The sequence below is a fragment of the Phyllobates terribilis genome, unplaced genomic scaffold (genome assembly GCF_046119375.1).
Source record: "Phyllobates terribilis strain yellow unplaced genomic scaffold, ASM4611937v1 Scaffold_5__5_contigs__length_657084704, whole genome shotgun sequence".
Taxonomy (NCBI): domain Eukaryota; kingdom Metazoa; phylum Chordata; class Amphibia; order Anura; family Dendrobatidae; genus Phyllobates; species Phyllobates terribilis.
Window position 1 is genome coordinate 64,337,664 of NW_027362765.1, and position 25,602 is coordinate 64,363,265.

At 45.1% G+C, this 25,602-nt stretch overlaps 1 protein-coding gene across 2 annotated transcripts in view; it reads right to left on the reverse strand.

Annotated features, from left to right (window-relative positions):
- LOC141271972 (uncharacterized) overlaps positions 1-25,602 on the reverse strand; it is a 243,559-nt gene that overhangs the window by 194,870 nt on the left and 23,087 nt on the right. The window contains exons 2-6 of one of the 2 annotated variants that reach the window (XM_073682227.1): positions 11,777-11,892; positions 11,290-11,439; positions 10,981-11,160; positions 10,774-10,897; positions 10,597-10,694 (exon numbers count right to left, since the gene is read on the reverse strand). In XM_073682227.1, the coding sequence (XP_073538328.1) occupies positions 10,597-10,694; positions 10,774-10,897; positions 10,981-11,160; positions 11,290-11,367 (480 nt within the window). In that variant the 5' untranslated portion in view covers positions 11,368-11,439; positions 11,777-11,892. The remainder of the gene's footprint in view (positions 1-10,596; positions 10,695-10,773; positions 10,898-10,980; positions 11,161-11,289; positions 11,440-11,776; positions 11,893-25,602) is intronic. The other variant, XM_073682228.1, reaches the window with a different exon arrangement.

Sequence of the window (25,602 nt, forward strand, 5' to 3'; positions counted from 1 at the left end):
AGTCAGGCTGGCGGACTGGACTGGTAGTCAGGCTGGCGGACTGGACTGGTAGTCAGGCTGGCGGACTGGACTGGTAGTCAGGCTGGTGGACTGGACTGGTAGTCAGGCTGGCGGACTCGACTGGTAGTCAGGCTAGCAGCGGGACCTGAGGGCTGAAGAAGAGTTTAACACACAAAGCTACAACCTTGCACGGGCACCTCCATTTTGGAGGAGGTGCCTTTTAAATGAGAGGTCCTTCGGCCATTGGCCGGGGACTCCTTAGGATGGTGCGCGCGGCAGAAGCAGGAGCGCCGGAGGCCGCCGGGCGGGGAGCGCGGCGGTAAGAGGGACGGCGTCTCTGCCTATCAGGGGGCAGAGACGCCGATACTACATGAACCCTGTGTTTGCTGGACTCTGAGCGGGTGGATCCCCGCTACCACAAGGACTGTGTTTGGTATCACCACTTTTCTGTTTTGTTTTTATGTTTTTGACCAAAGGGCCGTTTTTGTTTTACTTCCCATGGTTAATGCTGTCGAATAAATCTGGGAAGAATTTAAGAGACAGTGTTCCTGTATACCTCTATGTGCAACCAAGTGAGCCGATCTTCCACAGGTGGCGGTAGAAGTGCGGGCAAAATTCCCAGGAGGCAGGGGTAACGGCTGAGGACAAACCGCATGTCCAGGATAAAGGGGGCCATAAGCCAGGAAACAAAAACAGACAGTATGGAGGACCTGGTCAAGCATCTTGTGTTAGCCCAGCAGGAGACAAGCAAGCTAATATTAAAACAGAGCCACCAACAGCAGCAGCACCAACTAGACCAGCTCAGACAGCAGATGGAGTTGCTCGCAGAGGTGGTTCGTGGGAGGCCCCTTCCCCAACTCGAGGCGATGACTCGTACATCTGGAAAGCGGTAAGACGAGCCATGCAAAAAATTACCCTGGGGGAAGATGTGGAAGCATTTTTGACTGTTTTCGAGCGGGTGGCAGAGCGGGAGAAGCTTCCGCTGGAGCAGTAGGTGGAGGTGCTGGTGCCCTATCTGACCAGCGAGCCCCAAAAGGCTCTTTATGATCTAGCCTTACAGGATGCCCAGGAATATTTAAAGTTAAAAACTGAGATACTGGCACATGCTGGAGTGACTGTCAGTCAGAGCCCAAAGGGTTCACCACTGGGTGTATTATAGTGACAAACCCCCTCGCTTCCAAATGTTCGACCTTCTGCATCTTGTACAGAAGTAGCTGCAGCCGGAGTCCTCCACTCCAACCCAGATGGTCGAAAGGTTTGTCATGGACATATTTTTGCACTCCCTTCCTAGGCCGGTGTAGACCAGGGCTGCCTAGGGAGACCCCCGGATGACCTGGTCGGCCTCGTAAAAAGACACCAGGTGGTTGAGAGGTCCCTAAGGAAGCCGGGTGGGGCTGCATCCCCATACTGGGGTACCCAGAGGGAGCCAGAGTCCCAAAAGAGGGGGACTAGAGCCACAACTGGGGAGGGGAATCCAAGGTCCCAAGGGGTTGCTGAGAGGTTGCCAAAGGCCGCTGGGAAAGACATGATCTGCTGGAGGTGTCACGGTCCTGGACACATAGCTGCCGGTTGTCCTATGTCGTCTGAGCAGATGGACTGCAGCGTAGAAAGACGCTGTACATACTATGCCTACCCCGCCTGCAGTGGTGGGAGGTTGTTCTCTATATCTTCACCTCAGGGTGTGGTCTGGGGGTTTAAAAATTCGGCCTGCTGAGGCATTCAGTGTTCAGTGTCTGGAGAAGCTAGCTCCAGAGAGGAGCTTGTGTGTTCTGTGCTAATCTGAACCTCGTGTTTGCTGGACTCTGGATCCCAGCTTCCACAAGGACTGTGTTTGGTATCAACACTTTGTTTTGTTTTCCTGTTTTTGCCCAAAGGGCCGTATTTGTTTTACTTCCCATGGTTTATGCTGCCGAATAGATCTGGGAAGAATTTAAAGAGACAGTATTCCTGTATACCTCTATGTGCAACCAAGTGAGCCGATCTACCACAATATCTAATTCAAGAAGAAAGTATTTTAATTATTCATGTATAAGGAATGAACCCCTTCATCATACATTTTATATTTCTCAATAGTATATCCGTATCTTCATCTTCTCCCGACCTGGATATAATGTGTAATATTTATCCATATACTGTGCGATATTAGCATATTTATCTATCATTAGGTCCATATGACCCACAACCAGACTCATTCATTAATTCTCATATATAATAATAATATTAGATCTGTAATTGCAGGAATATTTCCAAAATATGTATATTGAACTCATTAATTAGTCTCAAACGAGATACTTACTATATAGTATGCCTTTTATATATGGATCACAAGAAGGCACTGTAACTGAAACCCTCATTAAAGGAAATCTGTCACCCCATGGGACTTTTCAGACCTCTAATATGGGCATACAGGTGATAGAAGTGTGAATCTATACTTACCTGTATGGCCCATATTAGCGGTCTGATTTCTGTGTAATAGTTTTATTAAATTATTTCTGCTAAGCTTCGCATCCCCTGGACCCAAGAAATGCCCGCCTACTGGCCCTATTTCCATACTCACCCCACCATCCCTGCAGTCACAGGGTCTTGTGAAGTGCAGTTCCCGGCTGGATCCCGCGCCTGCGTTGTTTCCTCTGTACGGATGGTGCTTTTCTCCCTGCCGTCAGTGTAGTGTTTTGCAGCAGGGTACTTGTGCGCAGGCACCGGTGAGTCACTCTTCCTTTTTGTAGTGTGACTTAATAAACTGAGCATGCACGACGCGTATTCTGGCTCCAGACAGAAGCACGCATGGAGCCGTTACAGGTAAGAGGAGTGTATGGCGCTGGAGATCGCGGTATGCCTAGACACTGAACGTATACCGCGATCTCCAGCACCATACTTACATACTTACCTGACCGGGAGGAGCGTTGCCGCGGCGCCTCTCTTCTGGCTGGAGACCGGGGGTGGAGTGAAGGCGTCGGAGTCGGTGCATGCGCATAGCGTTATCCGGCGCCATTTTACTGAAGACACATTTGCAGTGTGTCTTCAGCAAAATGGCGCCGGACAGCACGGGGAAGAAAGGTGAGTAAAAGTGTTTATTTTTTTTCTATGTGTGCAGCGTGTAAGGGATGAGGGGGCCACACATACCAGGATTGAGGGGATGAGGGAGCCACACATACCAGGATTGAGGGGAGGAGGGGGCAACACATACCAGGATTGAGGGGATGAGGGGGCCACACATACGAGGATTGAGGGGATGAGGGGGCCACACATACCAGGATTGTGGGGATGAGGGGGCCACACATACCAGGATTGGGGGGATGAGGGGGCCACACATACCAGGATTGGGGGGATGAGGGGGCCACACATACCAGGATTGGGGGGATGAGGGGGCCACACATACCAGGATTGGGGGGATGAGGGGGCCACACATACCAGGATTGGGGGGATGAGGGGGCCACACATACCAGGATTGGGGGGAGGATGAGGGGGCCACACATACCAGGATTGAGGGGATGAGGGGGCCACACATACCAGGACTGGGGGGATGAGGGGGCCACACATACCAGGATTGGGGGTGAGGGGACCATGCATACCAGGATTGGGGGATGAGGGGTACCATACATACCAGGATTGGGGGATGAGGGGACCATGCATACCAGTATTGGGGGTGAGGGGGCCACACATACCAGGATTGGGCATGAGAAAGCCATGCATACCAGGATGAGGGATTTGGTACCATACATACCAGGATTGGGGAATGGGGGGTGCCATACATACCAGGATTGGGATGATGGGTGCCATGTATATCAAATTTGGGATGAGGGGTGCCATGCATACCAGGATGAGAGATGGGGTGCCCTGCATACCAGGATTGTGGGAAGAGGGGTGCCATGCATACCAGGATTGAGGGGTGATGGGTACCATGCATACCAGGATTGAGGAGTAAGGGGTACCATGCATACCAGGATTGAGGGGTGAGAGGTACCATGCATACCAGGATTGAGGGGTGAGGGGACCATGTATACCAGGATTGAGGGGTGAGGGGACCATGCATACCAGGATTGGGGGTGAGGGGATCACACATACCAGGATTGGGGGAAGAGGGGTACCACACATACCAGGATTGGGGGATGAGGGGTACCACGCATACCAGGATTGGGGGATGAGGGGTACCATGCATACCAGGATAGGGATGAGGGGGGCATACATACCAGGATTGGGGATGAGAAAGCCATGCATACCAGGATGAGGGATTGGGTACCATACATACCAGGATTGGGGGATGGGGGTTGCCATGCATACCAGGATTGGGATGAGGGGTGCCATGTATATCAAATTTGGGATGAGGGGTACCATGCATACCAGGATGAGAGATGGGGTACCATACATACCAGGATTGGGGGGATGGGGGATACCAAGTATACCAGGATTGGGGATGGTAGGGTGCCATGCATACCAGGATTGGGGATGAGGGGTGCCATGCATACCAGGACTAGGGGATGAGGGGTACCATGCATACCAGGATTTGGAGATGAGGGGTACCATGTATATCAAATTTGGGATGAGATGGGGTTCCATGCATACCAGGATTGGGGATGGGGGGGTGCTATGCATACCAGGATTGGGGATGGGGGGGTGCCATGCATACCAGGATTGGGGATGAGGGGTGCCATGCATACCAGGATTGGGGGATGAGGGGTACCATGCAAACCAGGATTGGGGGATGAGGGGTACCATGCATACCAGGATTGGGGGATGGGGGTACCATGCATACCAGGATTGGGGGATGAGGGGTAGCATGCATACCAGGATAGGGATCGGGGGGGGGGGCATGCATACCAGGATAGGAATGAGGGGTACCATGCATACCAGGATTGGAGGTGAGGGGTGTCATGCGTACCAGGATTGAGGGTGAGGGGTGCCATGCGTACAAGGATTGAGGGTGAGGGGTGACATGCGTACCAGGATTGAGGGTGAGGGGTGCCATGCGTACCAGGATTGGGGGTGAGGGGTGACATGCGTACCAGGATTGAGGGTGAAGGGTGCCATGCGTACCAGGATTGAGGGTGAGGGGTGCCATGCGTACCAGGATTGAGGGTGAGGAGTGCCCTGCATACCAGGATTGGGGGTGAGGGGAGCCATGCATACCAGGATAGGGATGAGGCGTGTCATGCATACCAGGATAGGGATGAGGGCAGCACATAACAGGATGGGGGAGCACAAATACCAGGATGGGGGCAGCACATACGAGCACCCTATAACAATAAAAATGCTCGCCTCCCGGGCGTAGACCGGGCTCAATAGAAAAAAAAATATATATATATATATATATATATATATATATATATATATATATACACACACACACAGTGAAGCAAATAATGTCAGGTCATGTAGTCATGGCAAGGGCTATTATCCTTCGTGTGTGTGTGTGTGTGTGTGTGTGTGTGTGTGTGTGTGTGTGTGTGTGTGTGTGTATATTTGTATATATAGTGTGCAGGAAATAATTATTTGATCCCTTGCTGTTTTTGTAAGTTTGCCCACTGACAAAGACACGAACAGTCTATAATTTTAAGGGTAGATTAATTTTAACATTGAGAGATAGAATATCCCCCCCAAAAAATCAAGAAAATCACATTGTATAAATTAAATACATTTATTTGCATTTTGCAGTGAGAAATAAGTATTTGATTCCTCTGGCAAACAACACTTAATACTTGGTGGCAAAACGCTTGTTGGCAAGCACAGCAGTCAGATGTTGTTGGTAGTTGATGATGAGGTTTGCGCACATGTCAGGAGGAATTTTGGTCCACTCCTTTTTGCAGATCATTTCTAAATCATTAAGATTTTGAGACTGTCGCTTGGAAACTCGGAGCTTCAACTCCCTCCATAAGTTTTCTATGGGATTATGGTCTGGAGACTGGCTAGGCCACAGCGTGAACTTAATGTGCTTCTTTTTGAGCCATTCCTTTGTTGCCTTGGCTGTGTGTTTTGGGACATTGTCCTGCTGGAAGCCCCAGCCATAACCAATCTTTAGGATATGTACACACGTTCAGGATTTGAAGCAGAAATTTTCTGAGCGTTTTCGCCACTCCCTGGCAGAAAAAAACGCATGCGGTTTTTGACGCATTTTTACATGCGTTTAAGCGTTTTTGTACATCAATGAATGCTTTTTGGAGCTAAATAAAGTTATTTGGTGGGACATTGCTTAAACCTTTGGATTACCATAGATCTGGGGTGAGTATATTGGTTCATTTAAATGATTAAATAATGTGTCTGCAGTAATTCAAATAAAGTGTTTACACTGTGTCTGTGTGTTAAATTTAACTATTTACTTTAATTAAGTTTGGTCATGAAAAGGTCTGATTGACACCTTGTCATCACCAAACAAAAGAGCTGGGTGTCAGCTAGTCCCATTCGCCCAGTATTCATTAGCATTTCTATTCATGTAATTTCTGGGGCAGCTGTGAGCTGTTAATTTTAGCCTGGGAAGGTGCCACTACCTCCCCCTGATCAGCACTCAGCAGCGCTTTGGACACGTATTTATGTTGAGTCCAAAACGCGGTGTTCTAATGCCGCACTTTTGTTGTACATGCGAATCCACCGCATATAATGACACTTCAATCTGTCAAAATCTGCAGCAGAGACTAGCGTGTCAGTTACAGAAATTGACATGCTGCGGGTGAGTTTGGGTAAGTGGCCACGGTCGGGAGCCACTGCAGGTTGTTTATACAGCGTCAAACCCGCAGCTTCCAGATGTTACAGCATAGTGGATGGGATCTCTAGAAATCCCAAGTCCACTATGCGTGCATCAGAGGCCGCGAGTCACCCGTGGACACTAACATGCAGCGTGTCTTTCAGGACCGCAGCATGTCAAATTCTCTTGCGGAGTCGCTAGTCTCCGCAACAGAAATTTAACCACTAGAACATATTGAATAGGAACGCATGGTTCAGTGAACAAATCTGAATTTTCCTGCGTTCAATAGGCTGTAATGTTTTGGACGCAAAAAAAATTTGCATCCAAAGCGCTGCTATGTCCGGATCATGGGCACAGAGCCTAAAATAAAAATAAAAAATGGCGTGGGCTCCAGAGTCATTTTTTATAAACAGCAGAGGGAAAGCCGACTGCTGAGGGCCGATATTAGTAGCCACGGAAGGGGCCATTAGCCAAAAATGTTCCCTGTCTATTAATATGAGCCCACAGCTGTTTGTTTAGCCTTTACTGGCTACATTACAGGGGGACCCAAGAAACAAATTGAAGTGGGGTCCCCCTATAAAATCTAACCAGCAAAGGCTAAACTAGACAGCTCCGGGCTGATATTAATAGCCAGGGAAGGGGTCATGGATACTAGCCCCCTCTGCGGTTATTAATATCACCCCTCAGCATTCCCAGAAATGGCGCATCCATAAGATGCGCCAAATCTGGCGCTTAGCCTTGCTCTTCCCACTGCCCTGTAGCAGTGGCAGTGGGGTAATGGGGTTGGGGGTCACGGCAGCCTTGTATTGGTGGCTGACGTGAAGCCCAGGTTAGTAATGGAGGGAGTCTATAAGACGCCCCCATTACTAACCGCTTAGAAAAATAGTCGCCGCCTTTTCCATAAAAGTCAAGACCAGAATAAAGTATTTTAATGAAATAAAACACACACGGTTCTACAATTTTTTTTTATTACACACCTCCACGAAGCCCTAGATCTCCTGAAAAAAAAAGTAAAAAAAAAACAACCATATCCCTCATCTGTCCGACGTGAACGACGCAGTCCACGTACCGCCAATGAGTGTCCCACAACGATCTGGGTCACTTCTACAGCAGTGACATCAGCCATCACTGATGTCACTGCTGTAGAAGACAGCAATGTATACTGACAGGAGTGTAAAATCACCCCCTGTCAGTATACATGCTGCTGCAGGAGGTCATTGGGGTAGATCAGCTGATCAGCCCCAGTGAGCTAACCACCATAGGAACATTCTTGCGAATGTTCCCAGGGAGAGCATCAGCTGATGGTCACGTGACCATCAGCTGATCACTGCCGGCCCTGGCAGCTCGGTACACTGCCGGCCCTGGCAGCTCGGTACACTGCTTGGCGCGAGCCCGCGACCTGCAGTGTACCGCTGGCCGCCGAGGAGACAGCATCGCCGCCAGGGACCAGGAGGACACCGGGGGCCGCCAGACAGGTGACTATGAGGTTTATTTTATTTTTACTTTTTTATTCTTTTTCTACCGCGGGCACACGGGCCACGCTGCTCTCGCTGTTATCAGCCAGAGCAGCAGTCGGATGAGAAGAGTAGCAGCCTCCTCTCCCGACCAGGGTACTACCCGAAGTGCGATTTCGCGCCTATTGATTTTCATTGAAATGCAGCAATTCCGCAGGTATAGATATTCTACTTGCGGGTTTGCTGCGATTCGATGCAAGTCAATCGGTGCGAATTCGCCGCGGAATCAAGTTAGAAATGGTAATGCTGTGGATTTTACCGCAAGGGTAATCTGGAGCGGAAATGTCCGCATCATATGGACAGCACATGCGAAATACCATTGCTATACATGGCAGACCTATTAACATTCGATTTTAATGGATTTCCGCGGCGGAAAAAACGCTGCAGAAATGCATAAAAACCGCATTGTGTGCACATAGTCTGAATGTCCTGGTGGAGGGAAGGAGGTTGTCACTCAGGATTTTACGGTACATGGCTCCATCCTTTCTCCCATTGATGCGGTGAAGTAGTCCTGGGTCATAGGTAGCATTTCTCTTCCTCTAAACACGACGAGTTGAGTTAATGCCAAAGAGCTAAATTTTTGTCTCATCTGACCACAGCACCATCTCACAGTAACTCACAGAATCATCCAGGTGTTCATTGACAAACTTCAGACGGGCCTGCACTTGTGACTTCTTGAGCAGGGGGACCTTGCGGGCACTGCAGGATTTTAAACCTTTAAGGCGTAATATGTTACCAATGTGACTGTGGTCTCAGCTGCCTTGAGATCATGAACAAGTTCCCCCCGTGTCATTTTAGGCTGATCTCTCACCTTCCTCATGATCAAGGATACTCCACAAGGTGAGATTTTGCATGGTGCCCCAGATCAATGTCGACTGATAGTCATTGTGTATTTCTTCCATTTTCTTACTATTGCACCAACAGTTGTCTCCTTCCCACCCAGCGTCTTGCTTATGGTTTTGTAGCCCATTCCAGCTTTGTGCAGGTCTATGATCTTGTACCTGACATCCTTAGAAAGCTCTTTGGTCTTGCCCATGTTGTAGAGGTTAGAGTCTGACTGATTAATTGAGTCTGTAGACAGGAGTCTTTTATACAGGTGACTATGTAAGACAGCTGTCTTTAATGCAGGTAACGAGTTGATTAGGAGCGTAGACTAACTGATCTGTAGGAGCCAGAATTCATAATGGTTTGTAGGGGATCAAATACTTATTTCTCACTGCAAAATGCAAATAAAGTTATCTAATTTATATAATGTGATTTTCTTGATTTTTTATGGGATATTTTATCTCTCAATGTTGAAATTAACTTACCCTTAAAATTATAGCCTGTTCATGTTTTTGTCAGTGGGCAAACTTACAAAAACAGCAAGGGGTCAAATAATTATTTCCTGCACACTATATATACATATACATACACACGCACACACACAAACACATACTAGAAGGATAATAACCCTTGCCATGACTACATGACCTGTGACATGTAGTCATTGATTACTTTCAATGTAAGGGTTGTTTGGGCTGAGGAGTACATGGATTCATGCTGCTTCTGCTAAATTCTGACCCTCCCATCATCAATATGGATTAATCCGTACAGACAATGTTTTACCTTGGTCAGTTATATTCTTTTGCTCTCTTTTGCGAAATAACGTTTTTTCCTTTTCTGCTATCGTTGGCCATCATTGACACTGGAACTGGTCACTGCTATCGCTCATCTGTTCTAAGGAATGATGGCTGCATTCACACACATTAGTTGAACACTAGCGCAGTATTCAGCTGCAGTCTGTATAACGGCACACCATGTTCTCACAATTATTGATCACATTTTCCTTGATACGTTGTTTATATCCATGGGATCCAATATCACTGGATATATTTAATTGATCACCCTATTCTCAGTATACTCATCACATCATTGCATGCAAAATACTCCATAAGTTTGGCAATTTTTGAAACACTTGTGCTGTGACAGTGCTCAAAGTGATTCAGATTACTCTATGTTCCCATTCTGAAAAATGATCACTCCGATTTAGGGCACAGTCAGAAGGCAGTATAAATCGGACTGAGATTGGAAAGCAGTGCACGGACTGGCCGGTGACTCTTCTAACCGTAGAGTGACAGCTTCATGTATTCCTAAGCAGCTGTCACGCTCGGGTTCACAGAGCTGCAGTCCAGTACACGCACTGTGTTATGATCTCAGTTTTGATTTATACATCTGTCTGACCGCGCCCTTATGCTGCACTCCACGGTCATGTGTCTAATAAGTTTCAGATGGAAGTGTGAATGGGTCACTAATAAATTGGTCATCAGTGTATAATACTGGGGGATAAAACAAGACTGAACAGAAGACCTTCACAGCCTTCTACACATTATAGAGGAGATCTCATGACACCTTCTCTCCATCTACCTGATAATCCAGAAGAACATCGGGATCTTCTAGTTTACAGTCCTGTGGAAGAAGAGGACGGGGACATCTCTCTGGTGGTGTCCTCTCAATGGATAGAACTGGAGGAAACACATACAGGGACCGAATTCATTCCTTACTTACAGATAATTATAGGCCGTGTGTATTTAGTCCTAATACCTGGTGATGTGAGGGGCTGGGGAACCTCCATCATGACGTCCTTGTACAGATCTTTGTGTCTTTCTAAATACTTCCACTCCTCCATGGAGAAATAGATGGTGACATCCTGACACCTTATAAGAACCTGACACATACAATCATACCGTCATCCCCCCGATCCCTTCATAGCGCTACTGTATAATGTCACAGAATTCCCAGCAGTGTCACCTCTTCAGTCAGCAGCTCAATCATCTTGTAGGTGAGTTCTAGGATCTTCTGGTCATTGATGTCCTCATGTATCAGGGGGTGAGGCGGAAGCCTCGAGATTGGGCTCAGGGGTCTTCCCCATCCCTCAGACACAGGGTCCTGACAGCGCTCTCTAGAGGTCTTCTTCACTACTGTGTAATCCTGGTTATGGAGAGACACATTAATAAATCTCACTACAGACATTTCCAGAGTCCTCACCTCTCCAGTTCTGTCCATCTGTTATTCCCATAGATAAGAATGATGTAATGTGACGTCATCAGAATCTCTCACCTCTCCAGTAAGCCGGAAGAGGATCTCTAGGGTGAGGTGTAATATCCTCTCCACCATCTTGTCCCTGTCCCTATCCATCCTTGATGGGTTAATCAGGAAAATTCTCTTATATAGAAGATCTCCACTGAGAGGATCTGATATTGTAGGGACCTGAATGGGGAGAAGATGACGATGTAACATCATAAAGATCCCATGTAAGAAATCTCCGGAGCTGTTACCGGCTTCACATGATCACTACATCCAGTCATGGCCCCCGACATAACACAATCCAATTATAACTAACAAACAAAGCAGCACTCTGCAACGCTAAGTATGCGAACATGAAATATATGAAATTTGAATAGCATTACTGCTTTAGAATATAGAAATAAATGAGAAATCTTAGCGCATAAGTTGACGCTAAGTCGCATAATTAGCGTTGCAGTGTTCTGCTTTGTTTGTTAGTTGTATATGGAGGTAGCTGCTCCTAGTAAGCACCTGTACACACCTATTTCTTGTCTTGGAAGTGCTGGTCAGTTTTTTCTGCTTACAATCCAATTCTAGTCACATATAGAGATTTATCACATATCTCCAATAGAACATGAAAAAAAACAAAGAACAAATCTGAAAAAAAAACAAAGAACAAATCTAAAAGAAAAAATATATAAAACATTTAAATTAAATCCTGATATATCATGATATACGGCCTGTGAGACAGTGAGGGGAGTCATATGCGAGGGCCGTTATGTATCCCCCCCCCCAGGATGCGCATAGAGGCATATTGAACCCGCTGGAGTGCATTGTAGTCAGAGACGCAACAGTGCTTACAATGCAAAATACAAGTAAGATTGGAATGGTCAAGCTATTTGACCAGGTCAGATTTAGGAAAACTTGATATGGTTTTTATTTTTGGAGAGATCTATAGGATCGGTAGTGGGATGGGTCTCTCCCTCTAGTCCGGGTCTTATAAGTGGCCACAGTCTTCATTTAAACCTGCAGTAAAGGTTTGGATGTGTCAGTGTTTGGTTTGCAGGTTTCAGAGCAGGAGCTTTCTGCAGTACAGGTCTGTGTGAGACTGAACACAGGCCAGAGGAAACAAAGCCATTGACGCACCCACGAGAGATACGGTGGTGTCGTCGCCCACGGCAATGGAGTATTAAGGACTGTTTGGATGATCCGGCTGATAGCCGGAGGATAACATTTGCTTTTTTGTCGTGAGTTGCCAAAATAAAGACTTTTAGGCTGGACTAACCTGAGTCACTGCCTCTTTACAAAACAACATATTACCCAAGGGGTAAATAGACCACCTATAAGGGATGCATTAAAATTAACTTTAAATAATTTCCTTTTAAAAGTGGTCTCTGTTTAAATGTTTAAAACTACTACAATGGACCTATGTTATATCATTATATAGGAGTGTTTCCCAGCATTGGAACACCTCCCTATCCGCTACATCAAATCAATCCCTTTTTTTGTTAATATTTCCCTAGTGTGATCATGGCTGCAGTCCATAGATCAATGTAGTGTTTTATAGATATGTACATTTCCTTTTCAAATATACCACTGAAAAAACTAAAAAGCATACCAACCAGTTTCGCCTATACAGGCTTTATCAGGGGGCCAGAGCTATAATGAGGTAAAAATAAAGGGATGGACCTTTTAAACCCTCTGTTTCAGCTACATAGATTCTATATGTGGACCAATAGAAAAACATATAGCTCATACCCAATCCAAGCAACCCATGCCTGGACCATATATAAACAACATAACTTATTTAATGATTTAATATACAATTTCTTAATCAATATAAGGCTCAATGTAAGACAATCAGTGATAGAGAGGTTATTAAAGGATCAATTCACATACAAATGTATTGAGTCACTGGTGATATGTGAGGGGAGATACGTTTCACTGGTGTTTTTTTTCTCTGGTGTGTGTGGTCAATAGAAGGAAGTCTCCAGGCTGTGTTTTGGTGAAGCCAGAGAGCTCCACTGAAGGACCTGTGTTTGTTGGGACTTCATCGTGCTGTCTGGAGTGGGCAAAACCCAGCTCAACTATGGACTATGCAATACTTGATCTTTTTGTTTTTTGTTATTCAGGAGAGGACATGTTTATTTTGTGGCACACTGCTAAGGTTTATGCCATATCCCGATAAACCTCCAGGAAGTTAACCTGAGACGTGTTTCCTGTGTCTGCCTCTGTGAGAGCCGAGTAAGTTGCTTTACCACAGTTGCTGGAGAATGTGGCCAGAGTTCTAGGAACAAGTGTACCTGCCACAGTGAAGGGTGGATGCCCTGGGTGAAGGCCTTCAGACAACCAGAGAGGTCTGGCAACATGGAGGAGCTCATTAGGCATTTAGTCCAGAGCCAAAAGCAGCAACACCAGCAGCATCGGCAGTAGCACCGGGAGCTGCAGCAGCAGCAAGCTCAGCAGGAAACAACTAAGCTGTTGCTACAACAGATTCAGTTGCAGCAGAAAGAGCATCAGCATCAGTAGCAGCAAATACAGCTTCTGGCGGACACCATCCAGGGCAGACCGAATGCCACACCCCCAGGGCCGACTGATGACTCACGCATTAGGAAAGCGATAAGATGGGCCATGCAGAAGCCTTTCTGACAGTCTTTGAGAGGGTAGCTGATCGGGAGAGACTTCCACCAGAACAGTAGGCAGAGGTTCTGGCACCATATCTGTCAGGCGAACCCCAAAAGGCATATTATGACTTAGCACTGCAGGATGCCAAGGAATATGCCAAACTAAAGACAGAGATCTTGGCACAGCTGGGAGTGAATATGGCGATGAGAGCCCAACGAGTCCACCACTGGGCGTATGCCAGCGACAAACCCCCTCGTTCGCAGATGTTTGACTTACTGCATCTCGTTCAGAAGTGGTAGCAGCCAGAATCTTTCACTGCTGCCCAGATGGTGGTTGGTGATTGATATGTTCATACACTCCCTTCCCAGGCGGGTACAGACTTGGATTGCCCAGGGCGACTCTCAGAATGCGGATGACCTCTTCGGCCTAGTAGAGAGGTACCAGGTGGTTGACAAATCCCTCGGGAAACCAGTCACCTACCCATACTGGGATACCCAAAAGGAGGCTGGTTCACCACAGAGGGGGTTTAGAGCCACAAATGGGTGGCGTCCCACTGCCACTGAAGGTGCCGCAAAGACTGTTGTTAAGGATGTGGTCTGTTGGCGGTGTCACAATCCTGGACACATAGCCGCCCGGTGTGATATGTCCCCTGAGCTAATGCATTGCAGCCTAGGCAGACGGTGTTCCTATTATGCTTATTCGGCATGCAGTGTGGACTGTCGACCCGGCAAGGGACCGCAGGCGTGTGCCATGTCCATTAATTCAGTAAAGGTGCTTGGACTGATAGACTCTGGGAGTCTGGTGACCCTAATCAGAGCTACCCTTCCCCACCAGTTGGTCCCTGCCAAAACCGTGGGCATTTGTTGCATACATGGCAACGTGAAGGACTACCCTGTGGCCAGAGTGCCAGTGGGAACAGAATGTGGTGCCCAGTCCCATGAGGTCGGGGTGGTCAAGGACCTGATACAGCCTGTCATATTGGGGTGTGATTTCTCTTTGTTTTGGGACTTGTGGGAAAAGCAAACCGCACTGAGTCGTGTGGACAAAAACCAGGTCCCTAAGGAAGAACCCTTGTGAAAGTCTCAAGTGGATGAGTTACCACTGTGTGTCCTTGCTGGCGGTGAGGACAAGACAGTGACCAAGGAGGCCAACCTCCCTGAGTTAGAAGTGTCCAGAGAGAACTTTGGAACTGCTCAAGTTCGGAACCTCACCTTAAAGGGGGCGTTTGACCAGGTTACTGTCTGTAAAGGGGTTGCTCAAGAGCCGGGGGCCAACACCAGATTCCCCCACTTTGCAGTTCAGGGGGAGTTATTGTATCGGATGACCAAACTAAGGGGTGATGAGGTAATGGAACAGCTCTTAGTTCCAGGACAATACCAACAGAGGGTATGAGATATGGCCCATTCACATGTTCTGGGGGGACACCTGGGGGTCGAGAAAACTCAGGAGAGGATTTTGAGGACGTTTCATTGGCCAGGGTGTTACCGGGAAATCCTAAACTATTGTAGGTCCTGCCCCATCTAGATAACCGCTCCCTCTTCCCACTTCCGTAGTCCTCTAATACCACTACCTGTGATCAAAGTCCCCTTTTAAAGGATTGCAATGGACCTTATGGGGCCATTAGTTTAATCTGCATGGGGCCACCAATACATCCTGGTGGTCATGGACTATGCAACCCGATACCCAGAAGTGGTACCACTGAGGAACTCATCGAGTAAGAGCATAGCTCGGGAACTTGTCCATATATTTGCCAGGACCGGACCGATGAAGGAGATACTTACAGACCATGGAACCCCATTCAATGGCAAGGTAATGAAGGAGCTGTGTAAGGTCCTCCAGATTGCCCAGCTGTGAACATCCATTTACCATCCGCAGACAGACAGACAGACTAGTGGAGTACTTTAATAAAACCTTAAAAGCGATGCTCAAAGAGGTCCTAGAGAAGGATGGTCGAGTCCCATCATTCTCGTGCCAAAGCCTAACGGGGAATGGAGGTTTTGCAATGACTACCGCCAGCTGAATGAGGTATCTAAATGTGAAGCATACCAGATGCCCCGCGTCAATGAACTCATCGAGAGGCTTGGAACTGCGAGGTATATTACCACCCTCAACCTGACAAAGGGCTATTGGCAAATCCCCATGTCCCAGAGGTCCAAGGAGAAGACGGCTTTCTCAGCACCTGATGGGTGTTTCAAATACACCCGAATGCCTTTCAGACAGCGGGGGGCCCCAGCCACGTTCTAGAGGGCCATGGATCGGATCCTAGCCCCACATGAGAAGTATGCCGCAGCCTACCTTGACAACATTATAGTCTTTAGCCCAGACTTGGCTAGTCATCAGCCAAAGGTACAGGCAATTCTGGACGCTCTGAGAAAGGCGGGATTTACTATAAATCCAAAAAAATGTGTCATTGGGAAGGAGGAGCCCAGTACTTGGGCTATGTCGTCAGGAGAAGCGAAATTAAGCCGCAGGTCAATAAAGTCGAGGCAATCCAGAACCGTCTGTAACCACTGTCCAAAAAGCAGGTAAGAGCGTTTCTTGGAATTGTGGGGTATTACCGGCAGTTTATTCCAAATTTTGCCAAGATAGCCGCACCACTTTCAGAACTCCTCAAAGGCACCAGATCAACGATGGCGAAATGAACGGATGAAACGTCGCACCAGACTTTATAGAGAATTTGTGGTCCAGACAGACTCTTCAGAAGTTGGCCTAGAAGCTGTGCTCTTTCAAGAGATAAATGGGGAGGAACATCCCATTCTCTATCTGAGCCGGAATTTCTCTTCCTGCGAGAAAAACTATGCGACAGTAGAAAAAGAGTGCTTAGCCATAAAATGGGCCGGAGATACTCGGAGATATTACCTACTAGGCCGGAAGTTTAAACTAGTGTCCGACGATGCCCCTTAGAGATGGTTAAAGGAGAAGAAGGGTAAGAATGCCCGGGTAACTAGGTGGTTCTTAGGGCTCCAGGATATTTGATTTCACATGGAGCATAGGCCCGGGAAGTTACACGGTAACGCTGATGCCCTCTCTACAATTCCCTGTCTGGTGTCTGAACGTGCCCAAACCCCTGGCTTTGGGACGGGGAGGGGGAATAAGTGAGAGTGTCACTGGTGATATGTGAGGGGAGATATGTTTCACTGCGACTTCTTGCCTCAGTGAACTAAACCTACAATTTCCATTAGCATGTTATATGTTGGGGGGTTGAACCACCATGTTCAAAGGGAGTGTTTTTTTGTGAATGACATATAGACAGGAGAGAAGTCATTCACCATATCTCCACCCCAGGGTGCGGCTGAGTAAGGTTAAATGCTCAGTCACTGTTTTTTTTCTCTGGTGTGTGTGGTCTGGAGAAGGAAGTCTCCAGGCTGTGTGTGTGGTGAAGTCAGAGAGCTCCACTGAAGGACTTGTGTTTGTTTGGACCTTATTGTGCAATCTGGAGCGGGCGAAACCCCGCTCACCTATGGACTATACGATACTTTATCTTTTTCGTTATTCCGGAGAGGACATGTATATTTTGTGGGACCCTGCTGAGGTTTAAGCCATATCCCAATAAACCTCCAGGAAGTTAACTTGAGATGTGTTTCCTGTGTCTGCCTTTGTGAGAGCCGAGCAAGTTGCTTTACCATTACCACTGTATATACACAGATAAATATGTAATTCAAGAAGAAAGTATTTAAATTATTCATGTATAAAGAATGAACCCCTTCATTATACATTTGATATTTCTCTAAAATATATCCCTATCATCACCTTCTCTAGGCCTGATATAATGTGTAATATAATGAGTCTATCCACGATACCTTTTCTTGGGCCCAGACTCATTTTCCTAATCCCCCAAAATTCCAAATCTAGTGGATTACCAGCATGTAGTCCTCTCATATGGCTAGACAAAGGTGTATCACTCTCTGTATTGATGGAACTGAGAGGTTTTGAAATTCTCCTAAATTCTTGCGTGTTTTTTCCCACATATAGTCTCGGACATGGGCATTTTGCCACATATATAATTCCCTTTGAGCTACAATTAATCCAATCCTTAACCCCTTTCTGACATTGTCATTAATAGTACGTCCCTGTGCCCTGGTACTTATGGACCAGGTACGTACTATTACGACATGGCGATCACGCCTGCACCCAGGCTGTGTGGGCGCGATTGTCCCCAGGTGTCAACTGATTCTGACACTGACACCCGGCACTCAGTGCCAGTTGCACTGCCCGCACAGCTCCCGGCACTTTAACCCTCTAAATGCTGTGATTGGTGCGACCGCAGCATTTAGCGAGTGAGCAGAGGGGCTGCAGAGGGACCGAAGCCTTCAGCGCGGGGTCCTGATCACTGCCATGGTGGCCCGAGTGATGACATCCGAGTCACCAGACACCAGCAAGTTACTTTGATCATGCGCAGTGCATGATCAAAGTAACTTGTGTCTGCAACCGAGACAGGTTAAAATGTATAGCAGTGATCCTGCACTGTGTGAGGCAGTTAGAGGGACGGTATGTGTCTCCTAGGATGTGCATAGAGGCATATTGAACCCACTGGAGTGCATTGCTATCACAGACACAGCTGTGATTGCAGTGCAGCATAAAAGTAAAGTTTGAACTTGGTCAAGCTATTTGGCTAAGTTGGATTGAACAAAACCCGGCATTGGCTTTTACTCTGGGAGTAGACTACAGGATGGCAGTGGGGCAGTCCACTCCCTCCTTGCCGGGTCTTACAAGTGGCTCATAGTCATAGATTCCTTTTAAAAATCTGCAGCAAAGGATTGGGTGTGTCAGTGTTGGGATTGCTAGCAGCTTAGCAGGAGGCTCTGCAAGCTTGTGTGAAGTGGAACACAGGCTTGTGAAGGCAATGTATCTGATGCACCCTAAGTGACACGGCGCGGCCGTCTCCCACGGCATCAGGTGTTACACGGACTGTGTGGACATCCCGGCTGCGATCTTGAGGACAGCTTTTGCTATTGAGTTGTGAGTTTTTGCCAAATAAAGTCGTTTAAGTTGGACTTTCCTTGGGTCACGGCCTCATTACTGCACAGTGTGAACACCGCCGCACTACAATAGCTATACATTATAACTGCGATCAGATTGCAGAAAGTGAAAGTCCCATAGTGGGACAAAGTAAAAAAGTGATTAAAAAGTAAAAAAAAAGTTGTAAAAATGTTTTCGAAAATAAAAAATTATTATAATATATATATATATTGTACCAATATATAAATATTATGAAAAAAAACACAATAAAACTACACATTTGGCTGAACTAAAAGTGGAATAAAACGTCAAAAAGACGAATGTAAATAAGAATGGTATAGCTGAAAATGTCATCTTGTCCTGCAAAAAAAACAAGCTGCCATACAGCTCGATCAGGCGAAAATTAAAAAAGTTATAACTCTCAGAATAAAGCGATGCAAAAAAAATTTTCTTTCTATAAAACAGATTTTGTTGTGTAAAACGCCAAAACATAACAAAATATATAAATGTAGTATCGCTGCAATTGTACTGACCAGAAGAATAAATCTGCCTTATCAATTTTACAACGCGCGGAACGGCATTAAAAAAATCCAAGAAGAAAATTCATGAATTATTGTTTTTTGTTTATTCTGCTTCCCAAATATCGGACTAGAAAGCAATCAAAAAAAGTCACATGCCCGAAAATGGCAACAAGAAAAACGTCAACTTGTCCCGCAAAAGCCGTCACATGATTCTGTCAGCCGGAATATGGAAAAATTATAGCTCTCAAAATGTGGCAATGCAAAAAATGTTTTTTGCAACAAAAAGAAAAGGTTTTTTTAGCGCTGCCAAACAAAAAAAAAAAACCAATATACATCTGGTGTCGCTGTAATCACATCGAACCGAAGAATAAAGTCGTCTAATCACTTATACCACACGAGGAACGGCGTAAAAATAAATAAAACCAATTCTTCACCTGCAGCTGATTTGTTCATTCTGCCTCCCAAAGATCGCAGTAAGGCTCGGTTCACATTTAAAACAATAAGAAAAGAAAAAAAGGTAGCACTCACCGATCTTCTTATTAAAAAGCCAAAAATGTATTAAACCATAGAAACTGGTACAGGGGGAGAATGGCTCACATTTATCCTGCGCTCTGCACTGAGCGCTTACACCGGGGTTTCTGTGTAAATCTCTGAAATCCGTGATTCAGATGGAACCCCGACAGAAGACTCCTTGTAATGAGGCAGATAGAGGCACCGTGGACGCCGTCTGGCCTGTGATCCCATGGTGTGTTTTTATTAAGCGTGCATAAAAGTAAACCTCTGAAAAAAAAAGGACACCGCTAAACAGAGGCCAGACTGAGTCCAGAGTAACTCTGCTGCCTCGTTATATTGAATGGATCCCTCGGGATAGGGTTAGGGCTGCTTCAGGGTTAGGGTACCAAAAAAAAAAAATGGTTTTGTAAATTTTGATGGAAAAATGAGAAAATCGTTGGTCAACTTTTAACCTTTAAGTTCCTACCAAAAAAAAATGTTGGTTCCAAAATTGTGCTGATGTAAAGTAGACATGTGGGATATGTTATTTATTAACTATTTTGTGTCAAATATCTCCCCGATTTAAGGGCAGGAAAATTCAAAATTTGAAAATTGCAAATTTCCAATTCATTCACAAAGTAACACAAGTCATATCGAAGAAATTTTACCACTATCATGAAGTACAATATGTCATGAAAAAACAATCTCCGAATCAGTGGGATCCAATGAAGTGTTCTAGAGTTATTACCTCATAAAGTGACAGTGGTTAGAATTGTAAAAATTGGCTTGGTCATTAACATGCAAACCACCTTCGGGAGTAAAGAGGTTAATCTATGGGATTAACAAATTCCTTTTTCCTAGTTAAGCACTTGCAGAAAGCGCAGTCCCCACATGGATGTGAACCTCCATGATGTACAGATCCTTCAGTGTCAACGTGGATAGTCAGATCCAGGAAATTGATCTTTTTATGTCCTATTTCACTTGTAAAGAGCATCCCTACTTGATTACAATTAAGAATTGAAACAAAATTTCTAAATATATTAGCGTCCCCTTCCCACAAAATTAAAATATCAGCAATAAACTTTCCCCAAAATGTAACTAGTGTAAAAAGCAAGATCCTCATTAAAAACGTGCTGATCACCCACCAACATAATAATAAATTAGCGAAAGTAGGAACATGCACATGTTGTGCCTTTCTTTTGGAAATAAAAAGTGTATTCAAAAGTGAAAAAAATTGAGTGTTAAATCTTAGAAGTGATAAGACAAAATATTAAGTGCACTATACCATCTACTTCTAGTGTTAAGAAAGTGCGCAGTTGAGATAATACTTAAATCGTGATCGATGTTATTATATAGTGCCTCCACGGCTAAACTGGCCAGGATGGTAGTATCCGAAACTGTAATTCCTCTCAATTTGGACACAACATCTTTTGTGTCACGGATAAATGAAGGGAGGGCATGTACAAATGGGGCTAGGATTTCATCCAAATATCTACTAGTACCCTCTGTTAGATTATCGTTACCGGATACTATCGGTCTTCCCAGTATTGGGGTGACATTCTTGTGAACGTTAGGTAGCGCGTAGCACATCGCTATGGTGGGTTGGGGATTCAATAATAACTTGTATTCATCATTTGAGATGAGTCCATCGTTCAAAGCCTTTCCAAGGATGGTCTCCAGCTCCCCAAGTTAGATTTCCGTAGGATTTTCTCTCATAATTGTGTATGTTCTCTTGTCATCCAGTAAATCCTTTACCATCTATATGCAATCATTTGTATCCATTAAAACAATACTCCCCCCCCCCCCTTGTCGGAGGGTTTGTTAACTCCTCTATAGATGTTAAATCCCTCATGGCTTTCTGTTTCTCCCTGCTCATATTATTTATTATATTATTATCAGGTCTTACTTTCTTTAAGTCGTCCTCTACCATGTTGACGAAGGTCTCAATGTTATGATATTGAGAGAAGAGAGGGGTGTTTTTACTTTTAGGTTTAAGGGATGAAATGGGGTGAGGGGGGGGGATACACCGATTGGTTTAAAGATTCATCATTTTGCAATTCCTCAAGAGTCTGGACTACCAAATCTTCTCTCCTCCTCATTACCATCCGGTCTCTCTCTTTATTTAAATTATATTTGTGTAGCTCCAGCTTTCTAGCAAATACATTTGTGTCCTTAGTCCAAATAAACGAGTCGTAGGAAGGAGTAGGCGTAAAGGAGAGACCTCTTTTTAGAAGGGAAACTTGACCGGCATCCAGACTGATCATGGAAATGTTAAAGATCTGGAGATCATCACTTAGATTAGCTCCATCCACCACATCCTGCCCAATTGTTTGATCTTCTTCCATAGCTAAACTTATTGGTTTAGATGTGGGGACCCTAAAAATAGGCTGGCTGCGTTCTACCTGTGAGTATTGGAGAAGGAGTCATTGTTGCTGGTGTTATAGACTGTGTATGTGGATTGATTCAGTGTATTTATTTGTGATGTCCATCCCCCTTGTGATGTGATACCACCTAGTGAAGCTGTTTGTGAGTTTGTCAACATAGGGGTATTCAGCCCTCAGGGGTAATCCATTTGCCTGTATCATCTGCACGTTGTTGGTACTGTTTGCTGGTATACCCATGGTATTTACAAGGGTTATGGGTCTGACATTCAAGGAAACTTGTGAAAGATTGGAGGAAGATTGTCCACCAGAGAAGGTACTGCATCCCTCCTTTTGTCTCAATTAGTCTTGTGTCATATTTAGCCATGACTAAGGGGCTGAAGTCTGCCTCTGTTTAAAATTTCTTCTAGCCCCACTCTTTCTTCTAGTTCCCAACCGGTTAGTGGTCAGTAGACTTTCAGACTCTGTATTATCTGTTTCAGAGATATCTGTGTATCAAGAGCTGTTGAACCTTGAATTTCTGATCCAAGGCCTTGGCTGGTAAATCTATCCTGTCTCAAAGTTATTCAAGTCCCTAATACATTTTCGATGCTTCTGTTCTTTAATTTCTCTCTTAAAATCCTCAATATTTGTCTGCAGATTGAGTTCTAGCCTATTAAATTCTGGTTGCGTATTCAATTCTTTAATTTCTATGATCTTTGAGGGGGATTATTGGTGGATGTCTACAAATTACAAGTGACTCTCACTAAATTAGAATATCATCAAAAAGTTACCGTAATTTATTTCAGTTCTTCAATACAAAAAGTGAAACTCATTTATTATATAGAGTCTTTACAAACAGTGATGATTATGGCTTACAGCCAATGAAAACACAAAGTCATTATCTCAGTAAATTAGAATACTTTATAACACCAGCTTGAAAAATGTTTTTAAAATCCAAAATGTTGGCCTACTGAAATGTATGTTCAGTAAATTCACTCAATACTTGGTCGGGGCTCCTTTTGCATCAATTACTGCAAAAAGGATCATCTTTTCTGACATGCGCACTGGCCACTTTAAAGATCTAGGACATGCGCACTTATGCCCCTGCATTTCTTACTAATAGATACGTATCCTGCACTGGGACTCATGTGCGATGACAGTTTTTGACGCGGCGGAATCTTGCATGACGTGGGATCTCTCAGCCAATCAGATGGATGAGGACATCCTAGTATGCATGCGCGATGACGGTGCATTATGCGGCGGGGTCAGGATGACTCGAGATGCCTCCACCAATCGAATTTGTGGAGACATCCGAGGTTAGTTACCCACGATTGGTAGGTTAATAGAGGCTAGATGGATGACAGTTTGCGCATGAGTAAACGGTGATCCTTGACTATGACCGCATTGGTCACGTATACACATGATGCTGCATAGTGACGGGTTCGGCCTTGGACAATGGAGAATGGTATTAGTCCTATCTTAATGACTAAAGGAGGAGGAGGTGTATATGGATAAAAATCTAAGAATAAATCTTTCTGATTGGTTCCCTAAGTTATGTTGTTTATATATGGTCCAGGCATGGGTTGCTTGGATTGGGAATGAGCTATATGTTTTTCTATTGGTCCACATATAGAACCTATGAGGCTGAAACAAAGGCTTTAAAAGGCCCATCCCATTATTTTTTACCTCATTATAGCTCTAGCCCCTTGATAAAGCCTGTATAGGCGAAACTGGTTGGGGGAGCTATATATTCTTTTTACAAATATAGAAGACAGACAGCACTCACTGGTGTGTAAAAACACTCTTCTTTATTGCTTCCTATTAAAAACAGCAAGCAAGGGAGTTAGAGGTACACCTGTCGGAAGACCAGTAGATGCGCAAGTAGGCGCGAAACAGCCGTCGTCTGACAGGTGTACTTCTAACTCCCTTGCTTGCTGTTATTAATATGAAGCAATAAAGAAGAGTGTTTTTACATACCGGTGAGTGCTGTCTGTCTTCTATATTTTAAATTTCATAGGACTGTTTTTTTGAGACAAGAACCCGGTGTATGTGGGAGAGGTGTATGCTCTGCAGGCTGGGGAACGCTGAAGTGCAGTGGTGCTGGTTATTTCTTTTGTGGACCTATATATGCTTTTTAGATTCTTCAGAGGTATATGTGAGAAGGAAATTAATATATTTATAAAATGCTACATTGATCTATGGACTGCAGCCACACCAGGGAAATATTAACAAAGAAAAGGGATTGATTTGATGTAGCGGATAGGGAGGTGTTCCAATGCTGGGAAACACTCCTATATAAGGATATAACATAGGTCCATTGTAGTAGTTTTAAACATTTAAACAGGGACCACTTTTATAGGGAAATTAAAAGTAAATTTTTAATGCATCCCTTATATATATTTACCTCTTGGGTAAGATGTTGTTTTGAAATGTTCGTACCTAAAGGGTTGCTCACACATTTTTTGTTTCTTGTTACTGCCTCTTTACTAGAGATGAGCGTTGTTCTACTCGAACTGTTCGCCAATCTCAAATTCGAGCTGTTTTGGGCGGTGCTCGAGCCGGTCGGCGAACACGAACAATTTGAGAAAAATTCGGCTGTTCGAGGTTATGTTCGATAACTGTTCGTGCGCCAAAATCATAACTGGATTTTTTCTCAGTAATGATGAAAATTAATGTTAATACGCAGTTTGAGTGTACAGCGGGGTGGGGGGAGGGGCAGGGGATGGATCTCTGCAGGAACAATGAAGATCTCCATTTTTTTTTCTCTTTCCCGCATTTGCAGTGGGGAGGTGCAATCTGTCAGCCTATCAGCAGCGCACACACGGAGCGAAGTGCTTTTTTTCACACAAGCAAGGGCATGTGTGATTGGCAGTGTATGTCACATGTCCTTGCCCTATAAGACCAAGCCATTTTCCCCGTCGCCACCATTTTCTCACTGCTGCAGCTGCGTGTTAGACGGCACCGCTGTTGCTGTGTGCGCTATACCTTGTTAATTTCAAGCCAATTTTCGCACAAATCTACAGATAGCTTGGGAGTAGGGAATAGTTGTGATTGCAGTCCTTTTAAGGACTAGGTTACAGCATTTCCTACGACTTTTATCAGGCAGGTCTGTGCTCTTAAATAGATAGATTGTGGGAGTAAAGACTAATTGTAATTGGAGTCCTTTTCAGGACTAGGTTACATCAGTTCCTATCAGTTTTTGCCAGGCAGGTCTGTGCCAGTGCTGTGCAAGTTTTTTTCACAGCATTTGGCTGAATCTAGCAAAGCTAATCCTTTTTGGCCTATTGCAGAGTGTGTTAGTCAGTGGAGTAGCCTATCTGTGTTGCAAGATATACCACCTGTGTATAGAATACCAATTTTTTTACTGCACCTAGTGAAGTAAAATCTTTTGGGCATAGCATCATTCT